Source organism: Electrophorus electricus, chromosome 20, assembly GCF_013358815.1.
Source record: "Electrophorus electricus isolate fEleEle1 chromosome 20, fEleEle1.pri, whole genome shotgun sequence".
In the NCBI taxonomy this organism is placed as follows: Eukaryota; Metazoa; Chordata; class Actinopteri; order Gymnotiformes; family Gymnotidae; genus Electrophorus; species Electrophorus electricus.
Genome location: NC_049554.1, coordinates 9,247,409 through 9,273,656, shown reverse-complemented (window position 1 = coordinate 9,273,656; position 26,248 = coordinate 9,247,409). Strand labels below are relative to the sequence as shown.

The 26,248-nt window shown below is 37.9% G+C and overlaps 2 protein-coding genes across 2 annotated transcripts in view; one reads left to right on the top strand and one right to left on the bottom strand.

Annotated features, from left to right (window-relative positions):
- iars1 (isoleucyl-tRNA synthetase 1) overlaps positions 1–4,694 on the bottom strand; it is a 57,332-nt gene extending 52,638 nt beyond the window's left edge. Inside the window, exons 1-4 of the mRNA XM_027020349.2 lie at positions 4,628–4,694; positions 3,811–3,934; positions 3,482–3,638; positions 2,997–3,116 (exon numbers count right to left, since the gene is read on the bottom strand). Coding sequence (XP_026876150.2) covers positions 2,997–3,116; positions 3,482–3,638; positions 3,811–3,929 — 396 coding nt within the window. The 5' untranslated portion in view covers positions 3,930–3,934; positions 4,628–4,694. The remainder of the gene's footprint in view (positions 1–2,996; positions 3,117–3,481; positions 3,639–3,810; positions 3,935–4,627) is intronic.
- Positions 4,695–6,800: 2,106 nt separating this feature from the next.
- si:ch1073-456m8.1 lies at positions 6,801–21,862 on the top strand. Its single transcript, XM_027020334.2, has 6 exons — positions 6,801–7,022; positions 12,663–12,743; positions 13,399–13,428; positions 13,842–14,003; positions 15,173–15,256; positions 19,498–21,862. Exons 1-6 carry the CDS (start codon positions 6,924–6,926, stop codon positions 20,086–20,088), a joined length of 1,047 nt encoding a protein of 348 aa, XP_026876135.2. The 5' UTR covers positions 6,801–6,923; the 3' UTR covers positions 20,089–21,862.
- Positions 21,863–26,248: the final 4,386 nt, after the last annotated feature.

The following is a 26,248-nucleotide window of genomic DNA, read 5'->3' as shown; positions in this document are numbered from 1 at the left end:
TCTCAAGTACAGAAAGGCACTTATTACCTCTTGAACAGCTCATCTTTTGACCCTTAAAGAAAATTAAAATAATCCTAGATTTCATTATAGTACATTTGCACATCTAACTAGGACTAAAACTGACACCAATGGTCAGATTACAACATCACACAGTAATGAGTTCATAAATGTATTCAATGACAAAATTAAGCACATTAGAGATAAGATTCAGAGTATTAATGTGACATAGGGCAGCTACACAGAGATCAGAACAAAGCTAAAAAATGCTCTAGAATCCTTTACACCTATCCAACAGCCAGAACTTAAATCTCTGATCTCACACTCAAAATCCTCCACTTTTTTTTACTATATTCACTGTCTACACAAGTTCTAAAGGAATATACCTGTAGAAAGTGAACCTTTACAAAATTTAATAAACACCTCCTTGAACAATGCCTACGTACCTAAATCATTCAAATTAACAGTGATAAAACCACTTATCAAAAACTCAAACCTCAGCCCATGTCAGCTGTCAAACTACAGGCCAAACTCAAACTTTACATTTATCTCAAAGATCCTAGAAAAAGTTGTAGCTCAGCAGCTAAGCTCATACCTGAATCAAAACCAGTCAGGGTATAATACGGACTGAACACTAATTAAAGTAGTTACTGACCTGTTGTTGGCTTTTGACCAGGGTTATAGCTCTTTGCTTACATTGCTTGCTCTGAGTGTAGCATTTGACACTATAGGTCACATTTTACTAGATAGACTCTAAAATGTTATTGTGATTAGGGGAAAATCACCCTCTCTTGGCTTAAATCTTACCTAGCCGGTCGCTAATAGTTTGTTAACATAAGTGGAGACTTCATAGCTAATCTTGTTGTATGCTGAGGTGTCCCAGAAGGGTCTGTTCTAGGGCCTTTGTTTTTTTCTTTATACATGCCATCTCCAGGTGAGATTATGTGTAAACACTGTGCTAGTTTCAAATGCTACACTGATGATTCTCAACATCTCAGTCAAACCAGATGACATATCATTGACAAATGTATAAAGGATGTCAGATTCTGAATGGTGAGGAACTTTCTCTCACTTAATCCTGACAAAACAGAGATGCTTCTAGTAGGCCCAGAGACAGTTAGGTCCTCGCTCTCGAATTACTCAATTAACCTCAATGGTCTCCCAATCATATCTTCTATAACAGTTAAAGATCTTACAGTTATTATGTATCCCCATCTCTTGTTCGAAGCTCATCTAAGTAATATTTCTAGGACCGCCTTTCTCTACCTCAGGAACATTGCAAATATTAGGAATATATGCTCCTCACATGATGCAGAAAAGAAAGTCCATGCATTTATCACTTCAAGATTGGACTACTGCAATGCCTTACTACCTGGCTGTACCATTATTTGCCTAAACAAGCTTGAGCCAGTTCAAAATGCAGCAGCCAGAGTTCTTACTAGAACTAGAAAATCACATCACTCCTATCTTACTACTTTACATTGGCTCAGAAGTAATATTATGTACTGACTCTAAAATACTCTTAATTGACCTACAAAGCACTGAATGGTCTTGCCCCACAGTACCTTAGAGAACTCTCAGTGCATTACGATCCACCACATCTGCTTAGATCAAAAAGGTGCAGGTTCTTTACCAGTAACACAAATAAGAAAATCTACTGCAGGGGGCAGAGCCTTTTCCTATAAAGCTCCCCACACTATATAATAACCTTCTTGTAAATGTTTGAGAGTCACACAGTCTCAATATTTAAGGCAAGGCTGAAAGGCTCTCTACAGTCAGGCATTTTATTAACTACTTCCCATCTTAGGTAAAGGTGTAGAGCTGAGGGTCCCTCGGCATTTGGAGTTATCATAATATGGGAGGATATGATGTGGTCACTTCACCTTTCTTTTGTTACTCAAGTTTCTGGACTGAGAGTGGACTGAATGCTGAGGTTCTAGGATGCCCTCATGCCTGTAGTTCCTTCTGGCTCCATCCTTTTAGCTATGCTGTCATAGCTAGATCTGTCAGAGTCCATCGTTGCACATTATACTTCTCCAATTTGCACACCCTCATACCTGAACATGCCAAATAATCCATTCTTTCTTTCGTACACCTACCCCTGACATCATGGTGTTACTGAGCCTGAACCCGTCTCAGCTGCCATGCCTACTCGCACCACCCCGATTTCCCCTGCTGTAACCCACCTCACCTCCACCCCAGCCAACTACCTCTCCGTTGCCCTTGAGGTATGGGATGGGTTTCAGACACCTGCATACCATCGGGACAAGACTAGGAATTCGAGAAAACCAGACTAGACATTGTTTTTTGTTTTGTTTTCCCCTCCATTTTATTATTAATTTATTTATTATTCTCTTAAAATTGTTACCATTATGGTGACCGTTGTTGGCCAGAGGAGGAGGAGGAGGATGGACACTGACAAATCTTGTAAAACGGGGAAATGCACAGAAAGGTTTGCCTTTAAATGGGTTTTTTTTCCCCTTTTAATACAGAACTAATGCAGTGATTGAGCACAGAATGCTGTGAAACCAGCAGCTGTTCCTGAAAGGCACATGCCCATTTCAGAAAATGACATGTTGGTTAATGAAATCTGAGTTCTTCTAGCAATTGAAACCTGTGTCCACATTTTCTCACCCAGGAGCAATAAATTATGTGCATATTTTATCCTAAAACTAGATAACATGAACTCAAATACATTCTTCATAAAAGACAACCTTGGACTTACATTACTTCATGTGTTGGTCATCACATCACATTTACACTTTTTAATTAAATGCTTTTTATTCTGCAAGCCTTCAATGTAATGACAATCTAAGCAACCCAAGTAATTTTTTTAAAGGTTAATTTGTGCAGTGGTCCTCATTATCCCATCCTAAACATGAGAGGCTTTTTTGCAGGAATTTATGCTGTTAACTCAATAAATGTGCCTGTCTCCAATGCACCCAACTACAATTAAAGCAGTGGAGACTCATATTCCCAGCTCCCAGATGCTTGCTTACCTCCCACTCTGTGGAGTACCTCATCACAATACTCCTACACTGCTTGTTGTACTCAGCTATACCCATCTTGGCAACATCCTCTGGTCCTTTAATGTTGAGCATCTTATCGATCTCATATTCCTGGAAAAAATGAAAAGTGTTAAAATCTGAAAAGCTGGGGAAATACAGAGAGAATCCCAACCTGTTGTTATAAGGTACTGCAGCAAGTATTGCTTCAAATCAGAATAGCTGCAGGGTGTTTTGCCTCTCAGAACTGTGGGATGCACACGGCCTCAAAATAAATAAATAAATAACCACATATCAGTCCATTTTAAAAGACTAAAAGACATGAGACAGGAGGCTTACTCCTTGGCCTCCCAGATTACACCATCACATAAGAGGAAGAACACTATGGGGGAAAAAATCTCTATTCCAAACTGCACGGAAAGAAAAAACAATTGCTATGACTATTATTTGCAACACTTTGCTTAAGTTTGTAGTCTTACCACAGGCAAGCCATGGCAATCCCAGCCAAATCTTCTGTCCACATGGAAGCCACTCTGATGTGCAAACCTAGTGACAATGTCCTTTATAGTACCAGCAAGGATGTGGCCATAGTGGGGGAGACCAGTAGCAAAGGGTGGTCCATCATAAAAAGTATACCTGTAAATTTAACGTATACATAAATACACCTTTGAATGAATCTGTGACTCATAGATCAGAGAAGCAGAACAGGCAGAACTAACAAGATGGCATTCCAGTGAAATAAGATTAACTTTACGCTGATGTGAAAAAAAAATGCCTCCAAGATGATATTCCTTAAACTTTCTCTTACTTCGGCCTGTTTTTGGACTGGTTTAGACATTCTCGGAAACAGTCCTCGTCCTTCCAGAATTGGAGAATGCGCTCTTCCTCAGAGGGAAAGTGAATGGTCTCAGAAACTGGTTCGACCATGACGTCTACAGTAGAGCACCAAGGAGTACATTTGAGTGTAAACACATACAACATTGGCATCATTTAACTAATTCATCAAGACTGTTTAACAGATAAAAATGTACTGAATAGTTCTAATAAAATTAGCTAGGCACGCAAGTTGCTCTGGAAAGATCGTCTGCCAAATGCTTTAGATGTAAATAGTTTGCGCTGAAAGTCCAGCCTGTCCAATCGAGGCAAATGCCGCTCTTAGTCTTCACTCGTGGCTTGTTATCCAGTTGACCCCCCGGTATATTAGATAAATACATACACTAGCTAAACTGTGCACTGCCGCTTCCATTCAGTATCTCAAAATAAAAGTCTGTTAAACACCATTTGTATTTACACCAAGAATGGGACAGTCAGAGCCTTCCGCATAGTGTCTACATTATTTTTTCGACGTTCTCCACATGCAGTCTTGCTAGCTAGCTAATTATTTTCCACGGGGATAGCTGAATTCTCAACTTTCATCAACGATGGCTAGCTAGCTTGCTGTATTTTGACGTTGCTGCACAAGAACACGCAATGTAGTTTGACTTTTACACTTCATCCGTATGGACGGACGGCACATTCCAAGCTCTGGAAAGCAACAAAGGTAGCTATGCAATTAGGTCTATATTCATAAGCGGTAACTAATGCTTTAGGTACGTATATCTGCAAAAGTTTTACTTATAACTTACACGCGGCGGTCTTTACCCGGACGCTGAAGAAGAAGCCGAAAAAAGGAAATGATGCAACTAAGCGAAAGCATGCACGGAAACGGAAATAAAAACGAATCAAGAAAGAAATGTATTTTGTCCTTTCCATTTTGGTTGGTTGGTTGGTTATTTGGTCATGTGAAGTGCTTTTTATTTATTTATTTTACATTTTTAATAATTCTGGGTGAAACACTACACTATCTAAAACTGAGTGTACTGAAGACATACGTTTTCCTCTTGAAAAACTGGTTAAATCATTTGAGATGAATTAATGCTTCATGTCCATTTGTTTTTACACTGAACATGGTCTAGAGTCTCAGGATATACGGTCTTGTTCCTTACAGTTTGTTTTAAATAGGTCTTAGAAGAGTTAGTGATGACAGGATTGTTTACTCAGTAAGCACTATGGTGTGTATATAGGTCAAGCAAGAGACAAAAACTCCTTGCTCCTTTTTTCTCTTTATTAAAGCAATGGAACATGCGGTTGTGCTTGTAGACAAATTTTTTAAATTCTACTTATTTTTCTACAGCAGACCTTTCAAAAGCAATAGAAGCTACTCATTCAGTTGCCTGCTGATGCTCTACCAGAAGACACCTCTAACTCTCAACCATAGGAGATTATCCATGTCTACAATGTAGTAAACCTATGACAGACTCCCAGGATTTGCACCTAGATTAAGCCTAATCCTAGACAAAAAGATCCAGTAGTGATTCACGAATGGTGCAATAATCTGAAGACTAGGTCTGTCTAGGAAATTTGCACTGTGGGTTAAAGGTTTAACTTACATTATTTAAGTACAAAATAGTGTTGATTCTCACACAAATTAAAATAGCCAATCCTCAGCCTGGTCTTAACTACCAACCAAAAGAAACAAACAGACAAATTCTGTACATAGATATTAGAAAACAGGTAAATGGAATAATTCATGTTTGAGAAACAATTAGTCCTAAACACAAATGCACACAAAACATTTCCAGAATGAAGCTTGAACACTACGCATTTGATTTTGCCTTTCCTTTTAAGTTTCAGTTTAGCTTTTTTTCTGAGTTTATGTACCAGATTTTCCTTGTACGCTTGCTATTGTTGACAAGAAAAGAAAAAGATCTTTACTAATCAAGTCCAAATGAAGCTCAAGATCAACAGGGCCTGGGACTTTGGCAGAGGATAGACTGCCTCCATCTCAATACCTGCAACTTAAACAGTAACAGTAATTATCTCTGTGAATCTAAGGCTGGGCACAATTAGAAACTATGGACTGCCATTAAATGACTACTATCTGTCCAGCAGTGTGTTGAAATTGAGTTTAAATGCTATGAACAACTGATTTTTTTTTTCATACAGAATTTAATTTATGATCTAAACTTTATAGATCTATTTTGAATGTATCCTTATCTTCCAAATTTTATCTAATTTTCCCATTTTTTGCATATTGTACTATGCGTTGAATGTGTCTTGGACACATATAGGTTGGATATAATCTTTAATCATAAATGTAAATGTAACATTCAGAATCATCTATTGTATGCATCTATTGTATGCACAACATACAGTTTTTAATCACAATACTAATTAGTGGCATATTTCAATTTGCTAATTATCATTTTCATTCATTTATTTTCTTTAGCCATTTGCAGCACTCTTTATATTTAGCTAATCAGAGGAAAGATGCTTACTTAGAACATAATGCCAGCAATTGTATGTTTAATGCTACATGACAAAATTACTCCCATGACCCCTCATACAGTTGTGCATTTGAAGAGAGCTTGCCCATTGTCTTGCTGGCTCTTCAGTATATTGAGTACGTAGATCCCTTGTGTTCCCATTAGTTATCAAATAGTCTAATTGTAGTTTTCTTATTACTGTCTGTTCCTATCCATGTTCTCTGTTTGCTGGTTTAATTAATTCATCCAAAAGCTTTTAACTGTTTTACTGACTTTGGACTGTTTTAATGATAACCATTAATGGATTTTGGCTTCATGTGTCTCAGTGGGTCCCCCTCTCTCTTCTAAGTGGTGGGATCTTCCCTGACCCACTGGTCTGCACATTCACATTATCCACTTTACTCTCACAATAAAATAATCGCATGACCATTGGGAAGAGTGTCAACACTGTATGATCCCTCCGTGACGACTACTTAGGCTCCTCCTACCAGTGTTGAAGTTGTGTCTGTAACCACCTCCCTTCTGTCAAATACGCATTAAACAGTAAACGAATTTTACTGTATTTTTCTCGTGATCTGTTTAGAACGTGGTTTAAGTTGTCCTTCCTGTCTTCAGAATGAATTCGGGTACACTGGAGAAAACCGATTCGCCAAAGAAACGAATCCTCTCGCGGGGCATGAGCGAGGAAGAGTCGCTTCGACACATCATTCAAGAGGTTAGTTAAAAAGAAACAACTTACAAGTGATTTACGTTTAATATTAACGATCTACCTTATGAGGACTCGATAAATTATAATTTAACAAAGTCCTGACTTGGGCGTTTTTAGGGGTGGCGTGGTGTGTTTTTTGTAACTGTTTTATTCGTTATGAAATGGAAGCAATCTCTTTTGTGTGGCGATGTGACTGATGACGAGACTTACGAATCAGTGTCCTGATCTCATATCTTTGTAAGAGACTAAAATACAAATGCGTAACGTTAATTCAGTTGCAATTTCAAGAATAGCTTCGTATTGCAATTCACCAGTAGGGATAATCAGCTACCAAGAGTGATTACTTTTGCATTCCTGGTTGTGTTTAGCTATCAAACCCAAAGATAGTAATTGGTGAGACTTTGATATGATTTTAGTACTAAACTCTGAGAATAATTCAGATAGGAATAACCTTGTTCCACTTCTAGATCACTCTCTGTACGATCTGTTCTTTGGTTCACCTAATTACGCCGGCCGATAAGTCATTATTATAAAATATCTTCCAGAGAAATTATGTAGCTAGTTAAGGCTAAAATGCCGCTAGGTGTCGCTCGAATTCGTCATGGCATATGACGTAATCATCGTATTTGCATATCAACAGGGCCGTTGAGCTTTCACACACCTTGCCAAAGTGGATCATTGGCGCATGTTACTAACTGATGCGCAAAAGATCTGTTAGATTGCGTTATAAATTGTGTTAAACTAATGTATAATTTTAGGCATAACAATACATACTCCATATACTAATCTAGAATTAGTATCTGGTTAGAATCTGGGATTGCCCTTATATTTCTGAAAAGTCTAAGGCTACAATAGTTTGAAATGGTGTCTTGGTGTTTCCGCTTGTAATATTCTAATTTGTAGGTAAGATTTATTTATAAAGAACACTTTTAATAACTTGTGTTGACCAAAGTACTGTACATAGAATCAGCATAATGACTACATATAAAATACAACACAGGTAAAAACACAAGTAAAACATATAAGATGATTTTAAAAAAGAGTATGAGTGCATGAGTAATAAGTAAAAATAGATAAAACACAACTAAGCTGATGAGTACCAAGAAATAAAACTCAGACCCAAAACAGATAATACTACCACATTCTTTCAATATTCAAATTAAAGTTTGTATCAATAGGTTTTTAGACTTGATTTTAAAACTAAGACAGATGGTTTTTGCAAGGATACAGCATACAGCATATATTTGGGTGCTGTTGTGACTTAAACTTTGATGAACTTAAAACTGTTGGGCACTCTTATGGAATAATAGTCTTGTATTAATTTTTGTAATATTGGACACAGTGGCTAACAAGGTACCTGACTACAATCCGTGTGCCTTAATGACTAGGCACCCTAAGCAATAGGTACTCATGGGGCGGCATTCAAAATGGCTGTCATGCATTTCCAGAGGGACATGAAAGTGGTGGTTTGCAGCCCCAAAACCCTTGGCTGGTCTTGCCCAGCATGCTTTGTCATTACAACTGGTTTTGTCACCTCATCAAACTTACTAATTTGCTAAGAGAGTTGCTAATACTCTTTGTCACATCTGGCTGTAATGTTAAAGCACAAATATCAGTGTGGTCTATTTAAAAATATTCACCCTACAGAAAATACCATGACAAAATGAACCAGAACATGGTGTGCTACCTGAAAAATGTATTTGCTCCAAAAAGGTTTGGCATTTTGAAATTGACTGGTGTGGGGTGGGGGTTGTTCTACTGAGCAGAGTTCTGCAGCTTCTGTCTGAGAGTTAATCCCTGGCCCCTGCAAGGCCAAGTATACTATATCCTAATATATACCATTAAATTAATTGCCCCCTCCATTAGATCATCTTATAAGTGTATTCTATAAATGTTTAATTACCATCTGTAGACCATCAGATAATGTGCATAATCTGTCAGTCACCTGTTTTCAGTTCTCAACAGGACCGGAATTAATATTTGCTTTAGAAATTAATAAATAGCTATCTGTTTATAGTAGTATACATTCTATTTTAATTACTGGCATTCTTTTTTATATCATCTGCAAGTTCATAGGCCTCTGAGGAATGATGTGAGAGGAACATTTGGAAATCATTTATACACAAGCCTGGGCTGTTCTGTAAGCAACCATACATTTTCCAAATGTGAAATCTTTTTGCTTCCAGATCTCAATGCTGTACCCCTGCATGTCAGCATGAAATTTGGACTTGTTTTGAGATTGCCAGGAGCTTCAGACTTAGTCTTATGTCTCTCATTTTTAATATGAAGGGAAGTTCACATTTATGGTTGCCTTTGAGGTTTTGCAAGGGGAAGATTGTGTGGCCACTCATCAGTATTATGGAAGGTCAGCCAAAAAAAAAAAAAAAAACCTAGCAAAAAGTTCACAAAGATAAATGTTATCTAGTTATTATTAGTTGCATTTCAAGCTCAAGGACACTTTACAAATATTGCTTTAAAAAAAAAAAAAAAAACCTGATGAGAAGTGGCAGCCAATTTTGCACATAGCATACTCTTAATCAGAAACTACAGCATATCCAAGCAACCTCCATGTTTCTTGATTGTGGGAAGAAACCCACACACACAGAACATGTGAACCCCACCCAGATAAGGACTTGAACTCAAGATCCTAGTGCTGAGGGGCAAACATGCTAACCACCAAGCCACCAGTTGTTTCTGTATACAGAGAGCCTTCATGTTACGCTGATACAATAACCGGTAATTAGTACCTTGTGGCCAATACTGATATTAACCAATAATTTCAGATTTATGCATTCTAAAGCAAGTTCAAACTATAATCAGGACAGTGAGTGTAAGAAATGTTAAACTAAAAATGGGTCATTAATTGGTTTTAAATAGCCATGCCACAGGTAAATCAGGCATCACAATTATTGTAAACATATGTGGCTCTTAACACAAAGGAGAACAAAATAGTTTAATTATATTTTATTTCTTTCTGCATCTTATACCTTGAACTGATTCAGAAAACCTGACAGGAAAGCCCCCAGAAAAAAACACAACTGTAAAACAGACAACAGACATTTTGCTTAATGAGTAAACACCAAAAAAGAAAAAAGAAAACTGATAGGAAATTATACAGAACACAGATTACATTTCACAAAAGAAAACCTAACCACCTCTGATTATATGCATTTTTTTGTAACTAATAATATACAAATGAGGCCTAAATTGAACAAGGCTTAATCTGTTGGATAGATGAAAACCATCAGTTGTAATTATCATCTGAAAATCCAATATTTATCCATTAACAATTAATTTGAAATTGTCCTCAATGGCAAATAATATATCAGCTGCTGATATATTGTGCACCTCTAATTATAATGGCACCTTCCTCCTGGAAGGTAGCAAGTAGAATGACTGTACATAACTATGCCATGTTTCCAGAAGCCTTGTTTGTGAATGAGCTGTTCTCGATAAAGAGCAGATGGTGCTACTTAGTGTGTGTACACATATATAGGCTATATATAGGTGCATATAGGCTATGTATATGCTAACATTTACATTTGTTTTGGTGTGTTTAAGAGGACCTCCCCACTTCCTCTGATTGGTGCATGTTTCTAAAAGTAGCATGGTTGCTAGGGACTTTGTATAGATTGCATTGGATTGATGTATTCTGTGCTGTTCTCCTCTGCCAAGTGCCAGTCTGGATGTAGGTTTTAAGATGCGAAGCACGTCATGGAACTGGAATGTAATTCACTCACATACTCACTCAGTCATTCACTCAATCTTGGTAAACAAGCTGTAAATTCTCCACTTGTTGTCCTAGTTTTATTCTACTCACACTACCAAACACCTGATATCAGTTGTTGGAAAACAGTTGTGAATTGCTTGAGCAGGTAGGATAAGATGTACTCCTGCTTGGTTGGGTTTAAAACTTTCTGCCAGCCCGTGTTTTTGATAGGGCAACACTGAATCGCTCATATACTGCCTCACAGGATGGTCCTAAATCACTCATACATTCCCTTATAGGATGACCCTGAATCACTCACACACTCACTGATAGAACAACCCTGAATCACTCATACAACCTTGATAGGATGACCTTGAATCACTCATACTCTCCCTAATAATATGACCCTGAATTGCTCATTACCTCCCTGATAGAAAACCCCAAATCACTCATATACTTAACCTAACCCTTTAGGCACAAGTACAGTTACTTGGCAAGCATGATCTTTTTGCACCTCTCATTAAAGCAGGAGGAAAGACATCAGCAATGATCTTAGAGAAGCAATTGTTGCTGCCCATCTATCTGGGAAGGGTTATAAAGCCATTTCCTTTGCCAACAGTTTGAAGTCCATTATTCTGCTGGGGGCTGAGAAAGATTATTCACAAGTTGAAAACATTCAATAAAGTTCCCAATCTTCCTAGGAGTGGATGTACCAGCAAATTCACACCATGGTCAGATGATGCAATGCTCAGAGACATTGCAACAAAAAAAAAAAAACGAGCTATATCTGAGACTCTACAGGCCATGTTAGCATGTTAGATGTTCAAATTAATGGCTGTTCCAAGTACAATGACTGAACAAGTATGTCTTGTTTGGAAGAGTTGCCATGTTACATGTGAGCAAACCTCAGGACTTCTGGACCATTGTCCAATGAACAGACGAGGCCAAAGTGGAGATGTTTGGCCATAATTCACAGTACCACATCTGGCAAAACCCAAACACAGCATATCAGCACAAACACATCATACCAGCTGTCAAGCACGGTGGTGGAGGGGTGATAATTTGGGCTTGTTTTTGCAGCCACAGGACTGCACATCTAGCAGTCATTGAGTTGACCATGAACTCCTCTGTATACTGAGCTCTCCTGTATAATATACTCTGTATAATATCTAACAGCTAAAGCTTGGCTGAAACAGGGTCATGCAACAGAACAATGATCCCAAGCACACTGGCAAATTTACAACAGAATGGCTGGGAAAAAAAAAGAATCTATGTGTTGCAGTGGCACAGTCAAAGTCCAGATCTCAACCCAGTTGAAATGATATGGCAGAATCTTAAGAGAGCTGTGCATAAACAAATGCCCACAAACCTCAAAGAACTAAAGCAACACTGTAAACAAGAGTGGGCCAGAATTCCTCCTGACTGATAGTCGTACATAAAATGATTGCTTCAAATTATTGCTACTAAAGGTGGTTCTACATGCTCATGTAGTGTACTTAATTTTTTATAAATGGCTTCTCTATTTAGGCTTCAGTTTTGTTAACATGGTGGAATCTGTTGTTAAATGATGTTAAATGACATGGTGGAATCCGTTGTTCTCGTTCATCTGTTGCTCACATCACTTAAATATGCCAAATATGATTTGCAGGTTATTTGTAGTACTGACATTTATTGGTGCTTAGAAACACTCCAGCTGGAAAATGGAAAAAGGCAAAATATGGGATTCCAGACTTGTTTGAGAAAGAGAAAGGTCACGTAAACTGGATTTTTGTTCAAACACTTATATAGTACATCAAAATACAAAATATGTGTAATATTCCAAAATAGTTCAAATACTACAGTGAAGACAGATAGACAAGGTACATGGCATCATATTTTGTCATGGTTTTGAATTTGTTGTGTATTTCTGTGTATTGATTGTGTTGCTTGTGCACTAGGCCGAACAGACACCCAAACGCCTGAACCGCAGTGACAGCAGACACGGCTTGCGCAAAAGGGGCGAAATGAGAGATAGCCAGGTGAAAATTACATCACCGTAACACACATATTAACATAGCCCTTTATCATACAGCTTGTGTCTAAGGGCATACTAGAGCTAGAACAGTTAAAAATCCTGAGTGTTTGCACTGTCCGGATGTTAACCAGGACAGATCTCACTGGGAACTCACCCAATTTCTCCACTGGTACAGTCCTTTTCAAAAATATTGGCAACAGCACTGCTTGTGGGCCACATCACTGAACCAAATATAAGACTATACTGTAAAAAAAAAAAAAACACCTTTTTTAGGAAGCAAATTTGGGAGAAATATATACTGGTGTATTCTGGAGTTTTCAACAAGAAAGCAGAAACCTACTGTGTTAAGTTGCCACTACTTGCCAACAAGTGACCAGGTTAATTCTCAAGAAGGTTGTGAGTGGAATATTTAAGCTGTGCAGCAGTGATTGGCACCAACTTCGCCCAAATGCAGCTCAAAGTCTACCCAGCTAACTGACTGAATTACCTCCAATGATAGAGTCACAGATGTAAGAAATACATATTAATATGTAATACAATCATGAGTTCACAATCTAGTGAAAACCTCTTGCAGTCTCAGCATAGTTGTATTTTTCTTGTATGCATAATAATTTGCTCAATATGATATTCATCTGTTTTTATTTAATTCTTTGCAACAGAGTGAAGAGGAGCATGCTGTGACAAATATGGTATCATATTTCATCTAATTCTGAATGATTCATGAATAATTGTGCAACTTGCTGCACATATCTTGATATTAACAGCCCGCTAAAGACTAAAACAGTTCTGTGATGATAGACTTCTAGTAGTCTGTAAACAACATTTTTAGTAGTTTGTTTTCTCCCTTTATAGTCATAGGCAAATTCCATGGGAATTGGTCAGTAACTTAGCATTAAACAGTGCAACAAATCTTATAAAGGCAAAAATGTGCTTCATGGAAGGGTATGAATTCTGGCCCTACATAATCTACATTTTTCAACTGTCCACTGAATTTTGCTGTCCTACACTTTCACATTTCACTTACAGACCAGGTGATCACAAAATGAATTTTGAGTTTAATACAGCACCAATGTATTGTTGTTTTTTTTTTGCTTTGGTGCAGATGGAGCTCCAGGCAAACTATGAAGACTGCTTGCAGGAACTGCAGACTCTTGAGCTCAAACAGGAGGTGGTGTTATTCCAGGTGGACTGTCTCCAGGATGCTCTGCTGGGGGCTGAGGAGATGCTTGCTGAAACACAAAGGGAGGCTCATGAAATCAGGATGGTAAAATCACTACTTCTTATAGTGCACCTATTCTAAGCCTACTATTAAAAGCCATTCAGAAGCTTAGGTCAATTATGTGTAAATTTGTTAGTGTTAACTTGTTTATTATGTACACATCAATTAAACAGGGCCACTTTTAAAATTACAGATAAAAATAACATCTTAGATCAAATCAAATTTATTTATATAGTGCTTTTTACAACAGATAACGTCACAAAGCAAATGTCCAAGTTCAAGCCCCCACTGAGCAAGCCAAGGCTGACAGTGGCAAGGTAAAACTCTCTAGAGCATAAGGAAGAAACCTTGAGAGGAACCAAGACTCAAAGGGGGGGCCCATCCTCCTCTGGTTGACAACGGTCACCACAATAATAACAATTTTAAGAGAAAAATAAATAAATAATAATAAAGTGAAAAAACGAGCAATTAATCTCTAGTCCGCTTATCTATAAGTCCTAGTCTTGCCCGGATGGTGTGCAGGTGTCCGAAGCCCATCCCACAAGAGTGTGTCCATCAAGGGCAATTGAGAAGTAGTTGGCTGGGGTGGAGGTGTGGTGGGATACAGCAGTGGACATCACAGGGGGGTTGCAGTAGCCATGGCAGCTGTTGTTGCTCTTGAACACTTCCATCTCACAATAATAGCACTTACGGTTAACCAGGGCAGATCTAACAGAGCAGAAATTTTACAAATGGACTTGTGGCTTGGTGGCAGTGCCATGCCACCGAATCACTGAGCTCTTCAGCACAGCCCCTTTTCCTGCCAGTGCCTATCTATGATGGTTGCATGGCTATGTGCTTATACATCAGTTAACAATGAGACTGGCTATTGATCTTGGTAATTTGGAGGGATGTCCACATGCCTTTGGCCATGGATTGTATAAACATGAATATTTCACTTTGTAGAGTAAGATCTTATTTCTGTTTTTATATTTATCTGTTGCAGTCAGCTAGCATTTCTTTCTCTGGAAAAACAAGTAATCAGAGATCATGAATAAAATTACTAAAAATAAATGACAGTGTCCCAGTTTGTAATTACACTGCAAACAGTTTAAGAGCATAGAAGTTGAACAGAAACTCTCTTTCTCTCTCTCTTCCTCACTCTCTCTGTCCTCCTCTTTCTCTCATTTTTTTTTCCTGGCCCCCTTATCTTTGATTCTCCCTCTCCTCCACAGGAGCTGGAGCGAGAGAGAGAACGGAGGAGAACATTGGAGGACATGGTTGCTTCACTAACACAGGAGGTGGACTGGTTAAAAGAGGTGAGAGTAGGCCATACTTGCATAACAGCATTTTTTGGGCAAACATTAAGTCAAATCAAAGTCAAATTTATTGATATAGTGCTTTTTACAACAGATGTTGTCACAAAGCAGCTTTACAGATGTTTGAGTCCAAGCCCCCAGTGAGCAAGCCAAGCATGATAGTGGCAAGGAAAAACTCCCTAGAGTTTTCCCGGGGGGGGGGGGGCAACCTCCAAAATAATAATGATATAGACAATAAGAGGCAGAAAAATTAGTGAAAGATAAATAAATAAATTAAAGATACATAAACAAATAATAAAATGATACTCTGGTTCTGAAGGTGTGCACATGTCTGAAACACATCGCGCATGAGAACATCCATCAAGGGCAACAGTGAAGTAGTTGGCTGGGGTGCAGGTGTACTAGGCTACAGCAGGGGACATCAGGGGGTAGTTGGAGTAGCTATGAGACAGGTTGAGGCTCTGTGATATCATGACATCGGGGTAGGTGTACCTCAGCATGAAGAGAGAATAGATTATTAGGCATGTCCAGGTATGAGGGTGTGTAAATTAGGGAACTATAATGTGCAAAGATGGACTCCAGCAGGTCTAGCTATAGCAGCATAGCTAAAAGTATAGAACCAGAAGGAGCCACAGGCACGAGGGCACCCTGGAACATCAGCACTCTGCCACTCTCAGTCAAGAAACTTGAGTGACAAAAGAAAGGTGAAGTGACAGCATCATAATATCCCAGTTTACCATAACTCTCAATGCCCATGGATCTCCAGATCTACACCTTTACCTAAGATGGGAAGTAGTTAATAAAATGCCTGACTGTACAGAGGTTCAGCCTTGCCTTAAATATTGAGACTGTGTCTGAGTCTCAAACATTTACAGGAAGGTTATTCCATAGTGTAGGGACCTTTATAAGAAAAGGCTCTGCCCCCTGTGGTAGATTTTCTTATTCTTGGTACTAGTAAAGAGCCTGCACCTTTTGACCTAAGCAGACATGGTGGCTCGTAATGCACTAGGCGTTCTGTAAGGTACTGTGGGGCAAGACCATTCAGTGCTTTGTAGGTCATTATTTTGTAATGTATTTTGTGAGTATTTATAACTATTTTAGAATCAATAAGATATTTTACTGGGAGCCAATGTAAAGCAGCTAAGATAGGAGTGATGTTATTACATTTTCTAGTTCTAGTAAGAACTCTGGCTGCTGCATTTTGAACTAGCTTGAGGTTGTTTAGGCACTTAGTGGTACAGCCAGATAGTAAGGCATTACAGTAGTCCAATCTTGAAGTGATAAATGCATGGACTAGCTTTTCTGCATCATGTAAGGAGTGTATGCTCCTAATCTGCACAATGTTCCTGAGGAGAAGATAGGCATTCCTAGAACAATTTTGTACATGAGCTTCGAAGGAGAGACTGGCAGCCATAATTAAGCCAAGATCTTTGACTGTTAGAGAAGATGTGATTGGGAGACCATTGAGGTTCATTGAGTAATTAGAGAGCTAGGACCCTGCTGTCTCTGGGCCTACTAGAACCATCTCTGTTTTGTCAGAGATGGGGTTTGAGGGTATCCTAGTCGCAAATGACAAGTCTGGGAGATTTGCAATACATCTAGATGCAGTGGGTGACGTGATTGTGTGTTTGGTGTGGTAGTGAGGTGAGATTACTAAATTATGGCTTATATGTAGTTCAAATGAAATGAGGAAATGATTTGAGATGGCATCAGACTGGAGTAGTATAACTATGTTCTCTATGTCAACACCAGTATGTCAGTGCTAAGTGTAGCGTATGTCCACAAGAGTGTGTGGGTTCTCTTGTACGTTGGGTGAAACCAATTGATTCAAGTATTCAATTAAAGGCCGATCTCAGAGGGTCTTAGGCACTTTCACAATTAATATTGAAATAACCAACAATAATGGCTCTTTCTACTAGAGTGAATAGATTAGAGAGGAAATATGCAAATTAATTAATAAATGCTGAGTAGGGTCCTGGTGGCCTGTAGATACCAATTAGTGGAAAAGGCTAGGTGGGCCTCTTATCACTGGCTAAATTATTTATGCTAGTAAAAATAATTTCAAAGAACCAGCTTTCCGGTCTATGCCTAATGTGTCGGTATAAATAACTGCAATGCCGCCTTCACGGCCAGTTAGACGAGGGCGGTGTACATAGCTATAGCCAGAAGCACACACTTCATTAAAAGCTATGTACTTATTTGGCTCGATCCAGGTTTCTGTTAGACAAAGTGCATTAAATCTATGTTCTATTAGGATTTCATTTATCATGAGCACTTCAGATGTTAGTGATCTAACATTTAGTAAACCCATCTTTAGATGAAAATGGGGCAGGCAGTGTTTTGTGAATCAGTTACTCTAATAAAAATTAGGTTATTAAGACATGTTTTTCATTGTTTTCTGTATTTCTGCTTAGCTTGGGGAACAGACACGGTGTCAGTATGATGAACTTCAGGTGATGTCATGTAGCGACCAGCAGATGGTTGGTTTAGCCTCTTTGTCTGCTGCCTGTCCTCCACTCTGGATTGTCATAGATTAACTAAGTCTGTCATAAAACTGTGTCTTATGTTACAAGAAAGGAGAGCAGCACTCTCCCTGGTAGGATGGAAAACATCCCACCGTAAAAGGCCAGGCTTGCCCTCAAATGTGGTCCAATTATCTATAAACCCCACATTGTTTTTTGACCACCACTTGAAAATCCAGCAGTTCAGCGAAGATTACCAGCTGTACTTTATATCGCCACTCTACCTTGTGATGAGACCAGAGAATTCTACAGTATCAGACATCGCTTTCGCTAATTAACACACCTCTGCAATATTATTTTTAGTAATCTCTGACTGTTGAAGGTGTTTATCTCCTATGTGAATGACTATCTTAGACAACCTATGCTTGCCTAAGACCTTAAGATTACCTGCAATGTATGGCGACTTGGCCCCAGTATACAACTAACTACTGCTGCTGGTGTCCCTAAAGGCCTAGCTAATTTCACATGTTGCAAAGTAGAGTCCCCGTTTTTAGGTAGTTCTTTGGATTTAATTTTGGTGATAAAGTCTTTGATGTCTAGTGGAAGTTGCCAATTTCCAGGTGAAATGTAGTTAATGCTTTATTTAGCTTACCTTTGCTTTTGTTTAAAAAAATCACAACACAGAACACTGATTCCCAACTTGAACTTTGTGTCTACAAAAGGGATTATGTTGCATTTGTATTGTGCCAGTGACTAGCCAGACTGAAAAAAATTTAGGTTCAGTACCTAAACCATATGCAGGCCGTTTCCTTGGTGGGCTATTGGTTGGTAGTTTAAGCACATGATTTGTTAATTAGGTTTTTCTAATGGCACAGATATTGTGTAGATGAACAAAGGAAACAGAATGGTGGATAAGAACAATTCAATTCTAAAAATTTTATCCAGACTTATGTAGCATGCTTTGAAGTATCCATTACAATTTAGCCTCGGCCTGTTCAATTCAGGACTCTTTTGTAAAAACAATGGTTGATTATGACACTGAATCAGGCTTGTTTACAAGAGCCCTAACACATCATGCATGCTGGAATCAATGTGTTAATTGTATTTATGTGAAGCCACATGTTTCCTTGTTTTTGTTTAGGTCACTTACATTTTTTGCAAGAATATAGTTCAGTGTAAAAAATATTGTATTTTCTTTTAATATCCTTGTTACAAAAGAATCACAAGCAGACTGGTGGCTTCAGTCAGCTGTTGTTGTTCTGATGTTGGCAGATGGAGGACTATCCAGAGAATAATAAGAATCTAGTAGTCGGATTTGATTCATTGAATTAGGATGGGGAGACGAATGGCAAAAAAAAACAAAACTGGGCAGCCAAAATTTCTCTATAAAAGGTCGCACTGCACACAGCAATGTATTAGGAAATGGTGACACCTTTCCTGTGTTGTGTTAAAGATAGATGTTTGTTTGTATACTTTTCTCCTTGCATTTAGATCACACTAGTAGTTTTCACCTCTCTATGCCAGAATACTGTGCCACAAGACCAAGTCAAACTCTTTATGAGTTTATGAGGGGGGTAGAGGATATTCTAAATTCTTTGAAAAGGGCTTCATATTAAGGAATAACATATTGAATTGTAAATTTTGTATTGAGGATGTAATGCTCATCTAATTTCACAAACAAAAAATAACTGTGTGGTCATATTTTTCAATGTTTCAAGTTTACTGCAAATTGTAACTTTGAGGTTTTTTTATTGTTTCTTCTTCTTTTATTATCAACAGGAGAAAAAATCAGCTCTATCTAACCTGCTTAAAATCAGGGCAGAAGTGAACAATGGTGATGCTGTTGGACCAGGAGGAAATCCTGCTGTAGAAATAGATGGAAATGCACCCGAAAGAATGCCTGTCTGTGCTCTTAGCTCAGACACAAGCCAGCAGTCACCAGGCACTAAAGATGGACCTGCTGGATTTTCCACTGGAAGAGTAGCTTACTTCTTGCAGAACATGAAAGTAGATCCCAGCTGCTCCAGGTACACTGGTTCCATTCAGCCTCAGGGAGCTCCAGAAGGGACTTCAGTGGACAAGGAGGTCTGTGAACCTGAGCAAAGATCAGACGTGGACCACTTGGATCATGTGTCCCAACAGGCTGGTCTGGAGGGTGGAGATGGCCAGCAAGCTCAGGATGGGGACGAAAATGATGAGAGTAGTGGCTATGAAGATGCCCGATCAGAGTTCCTAGCTGCTTCCTCTACTCCGGATGAGCTTCTGGATCCAAACTTCTTGGATCATGTAAGGGGCTTCGACGAGTGTGAACTGAAGAATAGCAGTGAGCCCAGGAGCCCCAAAAGTCAAGACTCCTGTGTTTTGTCTTAAGGAAGTATCTCTCCTACATAGCACCAGATACTGATTAGAGTCTAGTTTTTCTCATGCTGTCTTTACACCATTTTTACAAAAAACAAAAAAAACAAAAACAAAAAAACAACCAGTTCTAAACTTTAGACTTAAACTGCCTTTGCAGAGGCAAATTATTATCATCATTAGGTGTAATTACTATCTTCTAGTAAATTTTATGTAGTAGAGAATTGGAACCTGAACCGTTTAGCCAAAATTGCTTTGGTCTTCTTAAGTGATGCACTGCTATTCTTTGCTTTCTTCCCCTGCCTTGAAAGCACCCTTTGCGACTGTTGTACAGTCCACAATTATGGCAGGGCTTTGTATTTATGATGTAGATATAACAATGCTGCTGGCATGAGAGATGCCATAATGTAGTCAAGCAGAACTGATGCCCTGATAAGTCAAGCAGTCTTCTTTCCCTTATTTGAAATGTCTCTAATGAATCTGAATATAGCTATCATATAGAAAAATGTGGTATTTTGAGAACATTTAGACTTGCTTTACAAAATTCCATTTACTTTATAAAATTCCATAAGAGCTGTTTCTTGCTGTTTTTATAAATTTAAAAGATCTTTCACTCTTTCAATTTTCTAGAACCAGCCTGTAACACTATGATGGCATGCTGCTATGACTGGCATTTAAAATGTGTGCCTTCAGGACAAAAATCTTTACTTTCCAAGAACTGGATGTTCAACTGTATTGTGCAATCAACAATATGTATTAGACAGACATTATCTTAGGTCATACTCTTATACTAGGCTAAGGCTGTAACTCTTAACATGATGAAGATGCTACTAAACAACTGCCAAGCAAGTTAAATTATGGCAATTCATTAGTACTACTGACCAAAGGGGTAGCCATGTTTATCATTACATTACACAAGTACTATGTACATATACATAAATTTCTGCTTATGGCTGGCTATTATTTATCACAAATTGACAAATCACTGGTAGTTACATATCAGAACATTTTCTGGTGTCTTATGCTGGATAAGATAATTAATGAAAACTTTGCATTTGCAATGCTGTATAGTCCAGGATAAACACTATGGAAAAACACTTTGAAATTTCACCCAGCTTAGCCCCGTGTTATTTTCCACTGTATACTTTAGAGCCAGTGTTTGCTCTTGGTGTTAACATGTGCTGGATTTGCCCTACTGAACTGGGAGAAGCTTTGAGCTGTCTTTACATTGCAGGCCAGTGATTCATGTGTTTTCATTGTTTGGTCCCTCAGGTAGCTGAGTGGAATAACAAGTTTGTTTAGTAATATCAGATTTAAGTTACAGTTGTCTGTTGTTAAGTAGCTAGATCTAAATCCTCTCTGTTCCCAAAAATCTGCCAAAAAGTTAAATGAGGCTAATGTATTTAGATTCATTATGTCTTTGTAAATTTCTTATTTTTATTATATGTGCTGAGTCAGTTTCGGATGCATCCACCGTACAGGGCCATGGGGTAGATTTGTCTCATTATTATGCAGGGTCTTTCACACACATATGCATGCATGCACAAAGAGAGAGAGAACGAGCTAGAGATGCCTTTAAAATCACAGAGTATGAGTGACATTCTGTGGAAATGGATTTGTATCTAGTTTTGTGATTTGCACTTTCATAACTTCCAGTCAGTTATCTTTCAAATGTTAAGTAATCAATTTCATCACAGTGCATGGATTTTCAAAAAAATAATTTTCACACGAAAGTTTAACAGAGCATGTATCAGATGTGTTATTTTCAGAATAAATTTTGTACAATTTACTGCATTTGTGTTTTTGATTTTTTGCACATTATGCATCAAACCTGTGCCATAGTTTTCTATGAATTTACTTTTTTAAAATCTTATTAGTTATTACTTATTCGTGTTTAATGAATAATAACTGCACATTTAGTGCAAAAGGATCTAATGCATAGTATGGAATTATGAACCACATTCTGGTCCATGTATGCTAATTAATTTTCATTGATTTGATTTAGCTCACTTGTTTACCCTTATGTAAATGTGAGAAAACACATCTCAGTTTCATCATCTTTTTAATTCAATTTGTTCTCTTCAACACAATCTGCATTAATATTAAACTATCAAGATAGATACCCCTAGCTCAATACACTCAAAAGCAAGCATAAAAAAAATCAACATAATTTTTTAAATCATACTAATTGTAAAAACAGTGTGCAGCCACCTTGATGTAAGCCACCTTTGTCCTTTGGGCAATTATGCTTTATTTATTTATTTATTTCCCACATTTTTTCTTACAATAAACTCTGCTTTGTTTTTTTTTTCACTGCAATGTGAACAGTAGTCACTGTGGGTCAATTCCCTGACACTGATTAAGCTTTAGTCTTCTACTAAATTGCAGTGCTGATGGTAAGTTATTATTCTTTTCAGATCTAGTTTTAGGCCTAACCTAGTTGTTTCCGCTAATTGTTTCCCCTACCAAGGCGCCTTGTTAAAAATCACACAAAAAAAATCCTAGTGATTATCATATGCTCTGTTAGCAGCAACTAAAAATGTAAAAAATGTCCATATTAACCAATCAGCAAATGTCTATACAAGGAGGCAGTCCTCTCTCTGTCAGTTATTTTGCATATGTCTGTGGAACGTAGAAGGAAGGTTGAGCACTAAGAGTGTGTGTCTTTGGAGGCAGAGCTTTGGGAAAAGGTATAGGGTTTGATTGGTGGATGTGGGATTCTTTCCAGGAAGGGAGTAGATCCCTTTGTTGGCTAACTCTTTGGCTAGCAAAAACTGTAAATTCATTAATAGCCATTTAATCAACTGGTCGAAATGATGTCATTATATAATATTTCTGTAAATACTTAATATGACTGGTGTTCATAATTGCCCATTTTGGCTTTCGGTGTTAGACATGGTGTTTTGTGTTTTGAGACATGCTGTTGCTGTTGTAGCTTGCTATCTTCCTGAAAGAAGTTGCATGTGAATCTTCCTCTCTAAAAACCTTGAATATGTTGTTTACAATCACTTGTTTCTCTTCCTCACCCAGAGCTAACTCTAGTGTCCCATCCCATCTGGCTTCAGACCAGTACACTCCAAAGAAACTGCCATTATCACCATTACAGAGAAGCTTCCTGCTGACAATTGTGCCATCACTGGTCATGATCATTACTGCCTGCAGTGTGGCAGTACTTTTCCTCCTACCTTGAGGGATGCTTATATCAGGTGACATAGTTTTAGGCCACTCCATGCAGATTCTCTATGGTGTCCCATGAGGTTTAGTGACTGGTCCTCTTTTGTCTATGTATTTACTCCCTTGATAAAGTTGCATCCTCACATTGGTTTTTATACCGTAGGTGTGCTGAGAATACTCAACTCAAGCTTTCCTTGCTTCTCTCATGCTAACATCTCGACAAGGACCAGCAGACATCTCGTCATGGATGACAGCCTATCACCAAAGCAAGAGAGAGCTGTTGAATATCCCTGGGTACACCTGCCCATAATCTTGTTGGCTCTTTGACAACTCTCTGATCACACTGGCCAAAAAGGCAGAAAACCTGGGTTTTCACTGTGCATACCACTAAGTGTAACTACACTGCTCAGTTAAGTTCTTGCTTTATATACTGATGGTTCACAATCACAGTGATAAATAGAACACAAAATAAAACACCATTTTCAGAAAAAGTGAATAAATAAATACGGTATTACACCCTTGCCCAAATGTAACATTTTTAATGTTGGGAATTCAATATTGTGTTTCTCAAAGTTTTTCATTCTCTGACATTGAAAGTCCAGATGTTATTACGATGTAGTTTACAGGAAATTAAATCATAAAATAACAGATTTCTTTTAGAAATCACGAATGGTACAATTATCACAGTTAAAAGAAATTATGCTTTTATCAAACAAATAAAGTAAATTATGTAAATGTATTTTTCCATCACTCTGCTGTATTCCACATAACATACTTATCCTCATGCTTGTCCACAAAGCCAACAGTAGACCAGTTCTGACCTGAAAGCACAGGCCAAACCATTTTCTGCATCTCACACCTTTTGTGCCAAATGTATGGCTCGACTCAAATTACCAAAAGACATAGAAGACAAGCTTAGTTTTAGTTTCTGTAAGCTCTTTTGGACAAAAGCATTTGCTAAATGCTATAAATGTAAATGCAAATCTTCAAAACCAGACATATTGTAAGTATTCTGAATCCAATACTTCAAGGTACCTCATTTGACAACTTATTGTGGTGCACTGGATATTCTCCACAAAATGGAAGACTCCCCAAAGAGTGCCCTATAATAGTGAACAGTGAACAGGTTTATAGTGAATAGGGCATAGTTTCAGACATAGACATTCCAACGATGTTTATTTATGTCCCAACTCTAGAAAATGTGATTCATTATGCCTCCTGGTGGCCTCCTGGGGCCTCTCTCACTTGAGTACAAAAAACCAAAAAAAAAAAAACAGGAACAGCAGGCTAAATTATGTAGTCCCACACAGCAAGAGTGAATTTTGGCAAGAGGTCCCAGTCCAGGGCATTAAATTTTCTGGGCCTATCGGTCTGCTTCAGATTTCCCAAATTGTGACTCAAGGTTCTTATTTTTCTTGACAAACCTTGTAATTTTCAGAAAATTAAGCACCAGTTTAAAACAATAGAAAAAAAATCAGATTGAATGTGTCTCTGCACGTCTTGGCACTGAATCAACCTGTATCTGAGTGCAAATATATCTTCAATTATTTACTGCCTTTTCCTTTCATTCAAGGACATTCCTTATCAGATGTCTCCATAGAAAGTATGTAGTTGAATTTAATTGAATCAACTTTAAATTGTCCTCAAGGAGCAATAGCCTTGGGCTTACAAAAATTATTACAAAACATACTTACAAATACATGATAAGACATCACAGACTTTAAAGTACCAGGCTGATGCAGGAGGTAATGCAGGAGGTACAATTGAGCTAGGTTGCTATTATAGAGTACTTTTAACAAATAAATGGCAGACTGCAAGGTAGGAGCCAATGCTAAAATTAATTTTATATACAGGGGTGATAAGTATTACATAGAAAGCTTGTTAGGCGCTAAAACAAGATGTCAAAGACACTTATCAGACTATCAATTTCAAAAAGAATAACCTGGATACTTGACTGTTCTTCAAAAGCTTCTCAATTAAAGGCTTTATCTGTGTAAAGAATCTACATGTCATTAATAACGTGAATAAAGGTTTATGTGAATAGTTTAAATTTGACTTTTCTGCCGAAGGTCAAGAATGTATATAACAACAGCGACAGCAGACAGTAGGTGGCGGTATAGCACAGGAGATGTTTCATCATTTATTTCAGCGGTTTATTCCAAATAGCCAGACACTTTCGAGAGCATTACAAAATGCTGTTATTATGATTTCTTCACAAATGTAATTGGTCTCCGCAATAATTTTATGAAGAAGAAATTTTACCAACACATTCCAACTTTGAAGTACATGAATGCTCAAAATGACATGACAACTGATGGGACATAAGTTGCAATAAGTACAAAAGCAATATTCAGCTTGTTCATTCATCTTGAAAAGGTGAATTATCCATTTTAATAGCATTATACAACTCTGACTTTCGTGAGTGGGATAATTCTGTCCTGGGTGGCCAAAACACTGGTCAGTAACCCGATGAACAGCTACGGACAAAGAGCCAAAGAGAACGTAGCGTCATAAAGTTCGTGTATCAAAGAAACGAATATACAAGGCAAAATACGAGGCCATGTCCTCCAAGAAAAAGCTGAAAACGTGATTCATTACTCAGACTGGCCAATAGAGGGAGCATTTCTGGTTAACTGCACAATCAGTCTGGCAGGATATCATCTAATGCCAAAACTATTAAACTATTACACAATTAAACTGAGTAGAACTCAGGCTCTGATCAAATATGACTTCATGATCAACCACTGTTCTGTTTTACAGATTTCATGGCCAACAGGAAAAATCATTGTTTCTTCACTACAAAATATTGCTACTAACATCAAATTATGCCTTAATTTACTTATGCATTAATTACTGCGTATGTAACACATATATTAACTAAGCTAACGCATAAGTAAATTAATGCATAATATGATAGTTTAAACAGAGTTTTTTTTTTAAGATTATCCACAAGAAAAAAAGTGATTGATAATATTTTTGTCATTCATTCATAACTTCATAA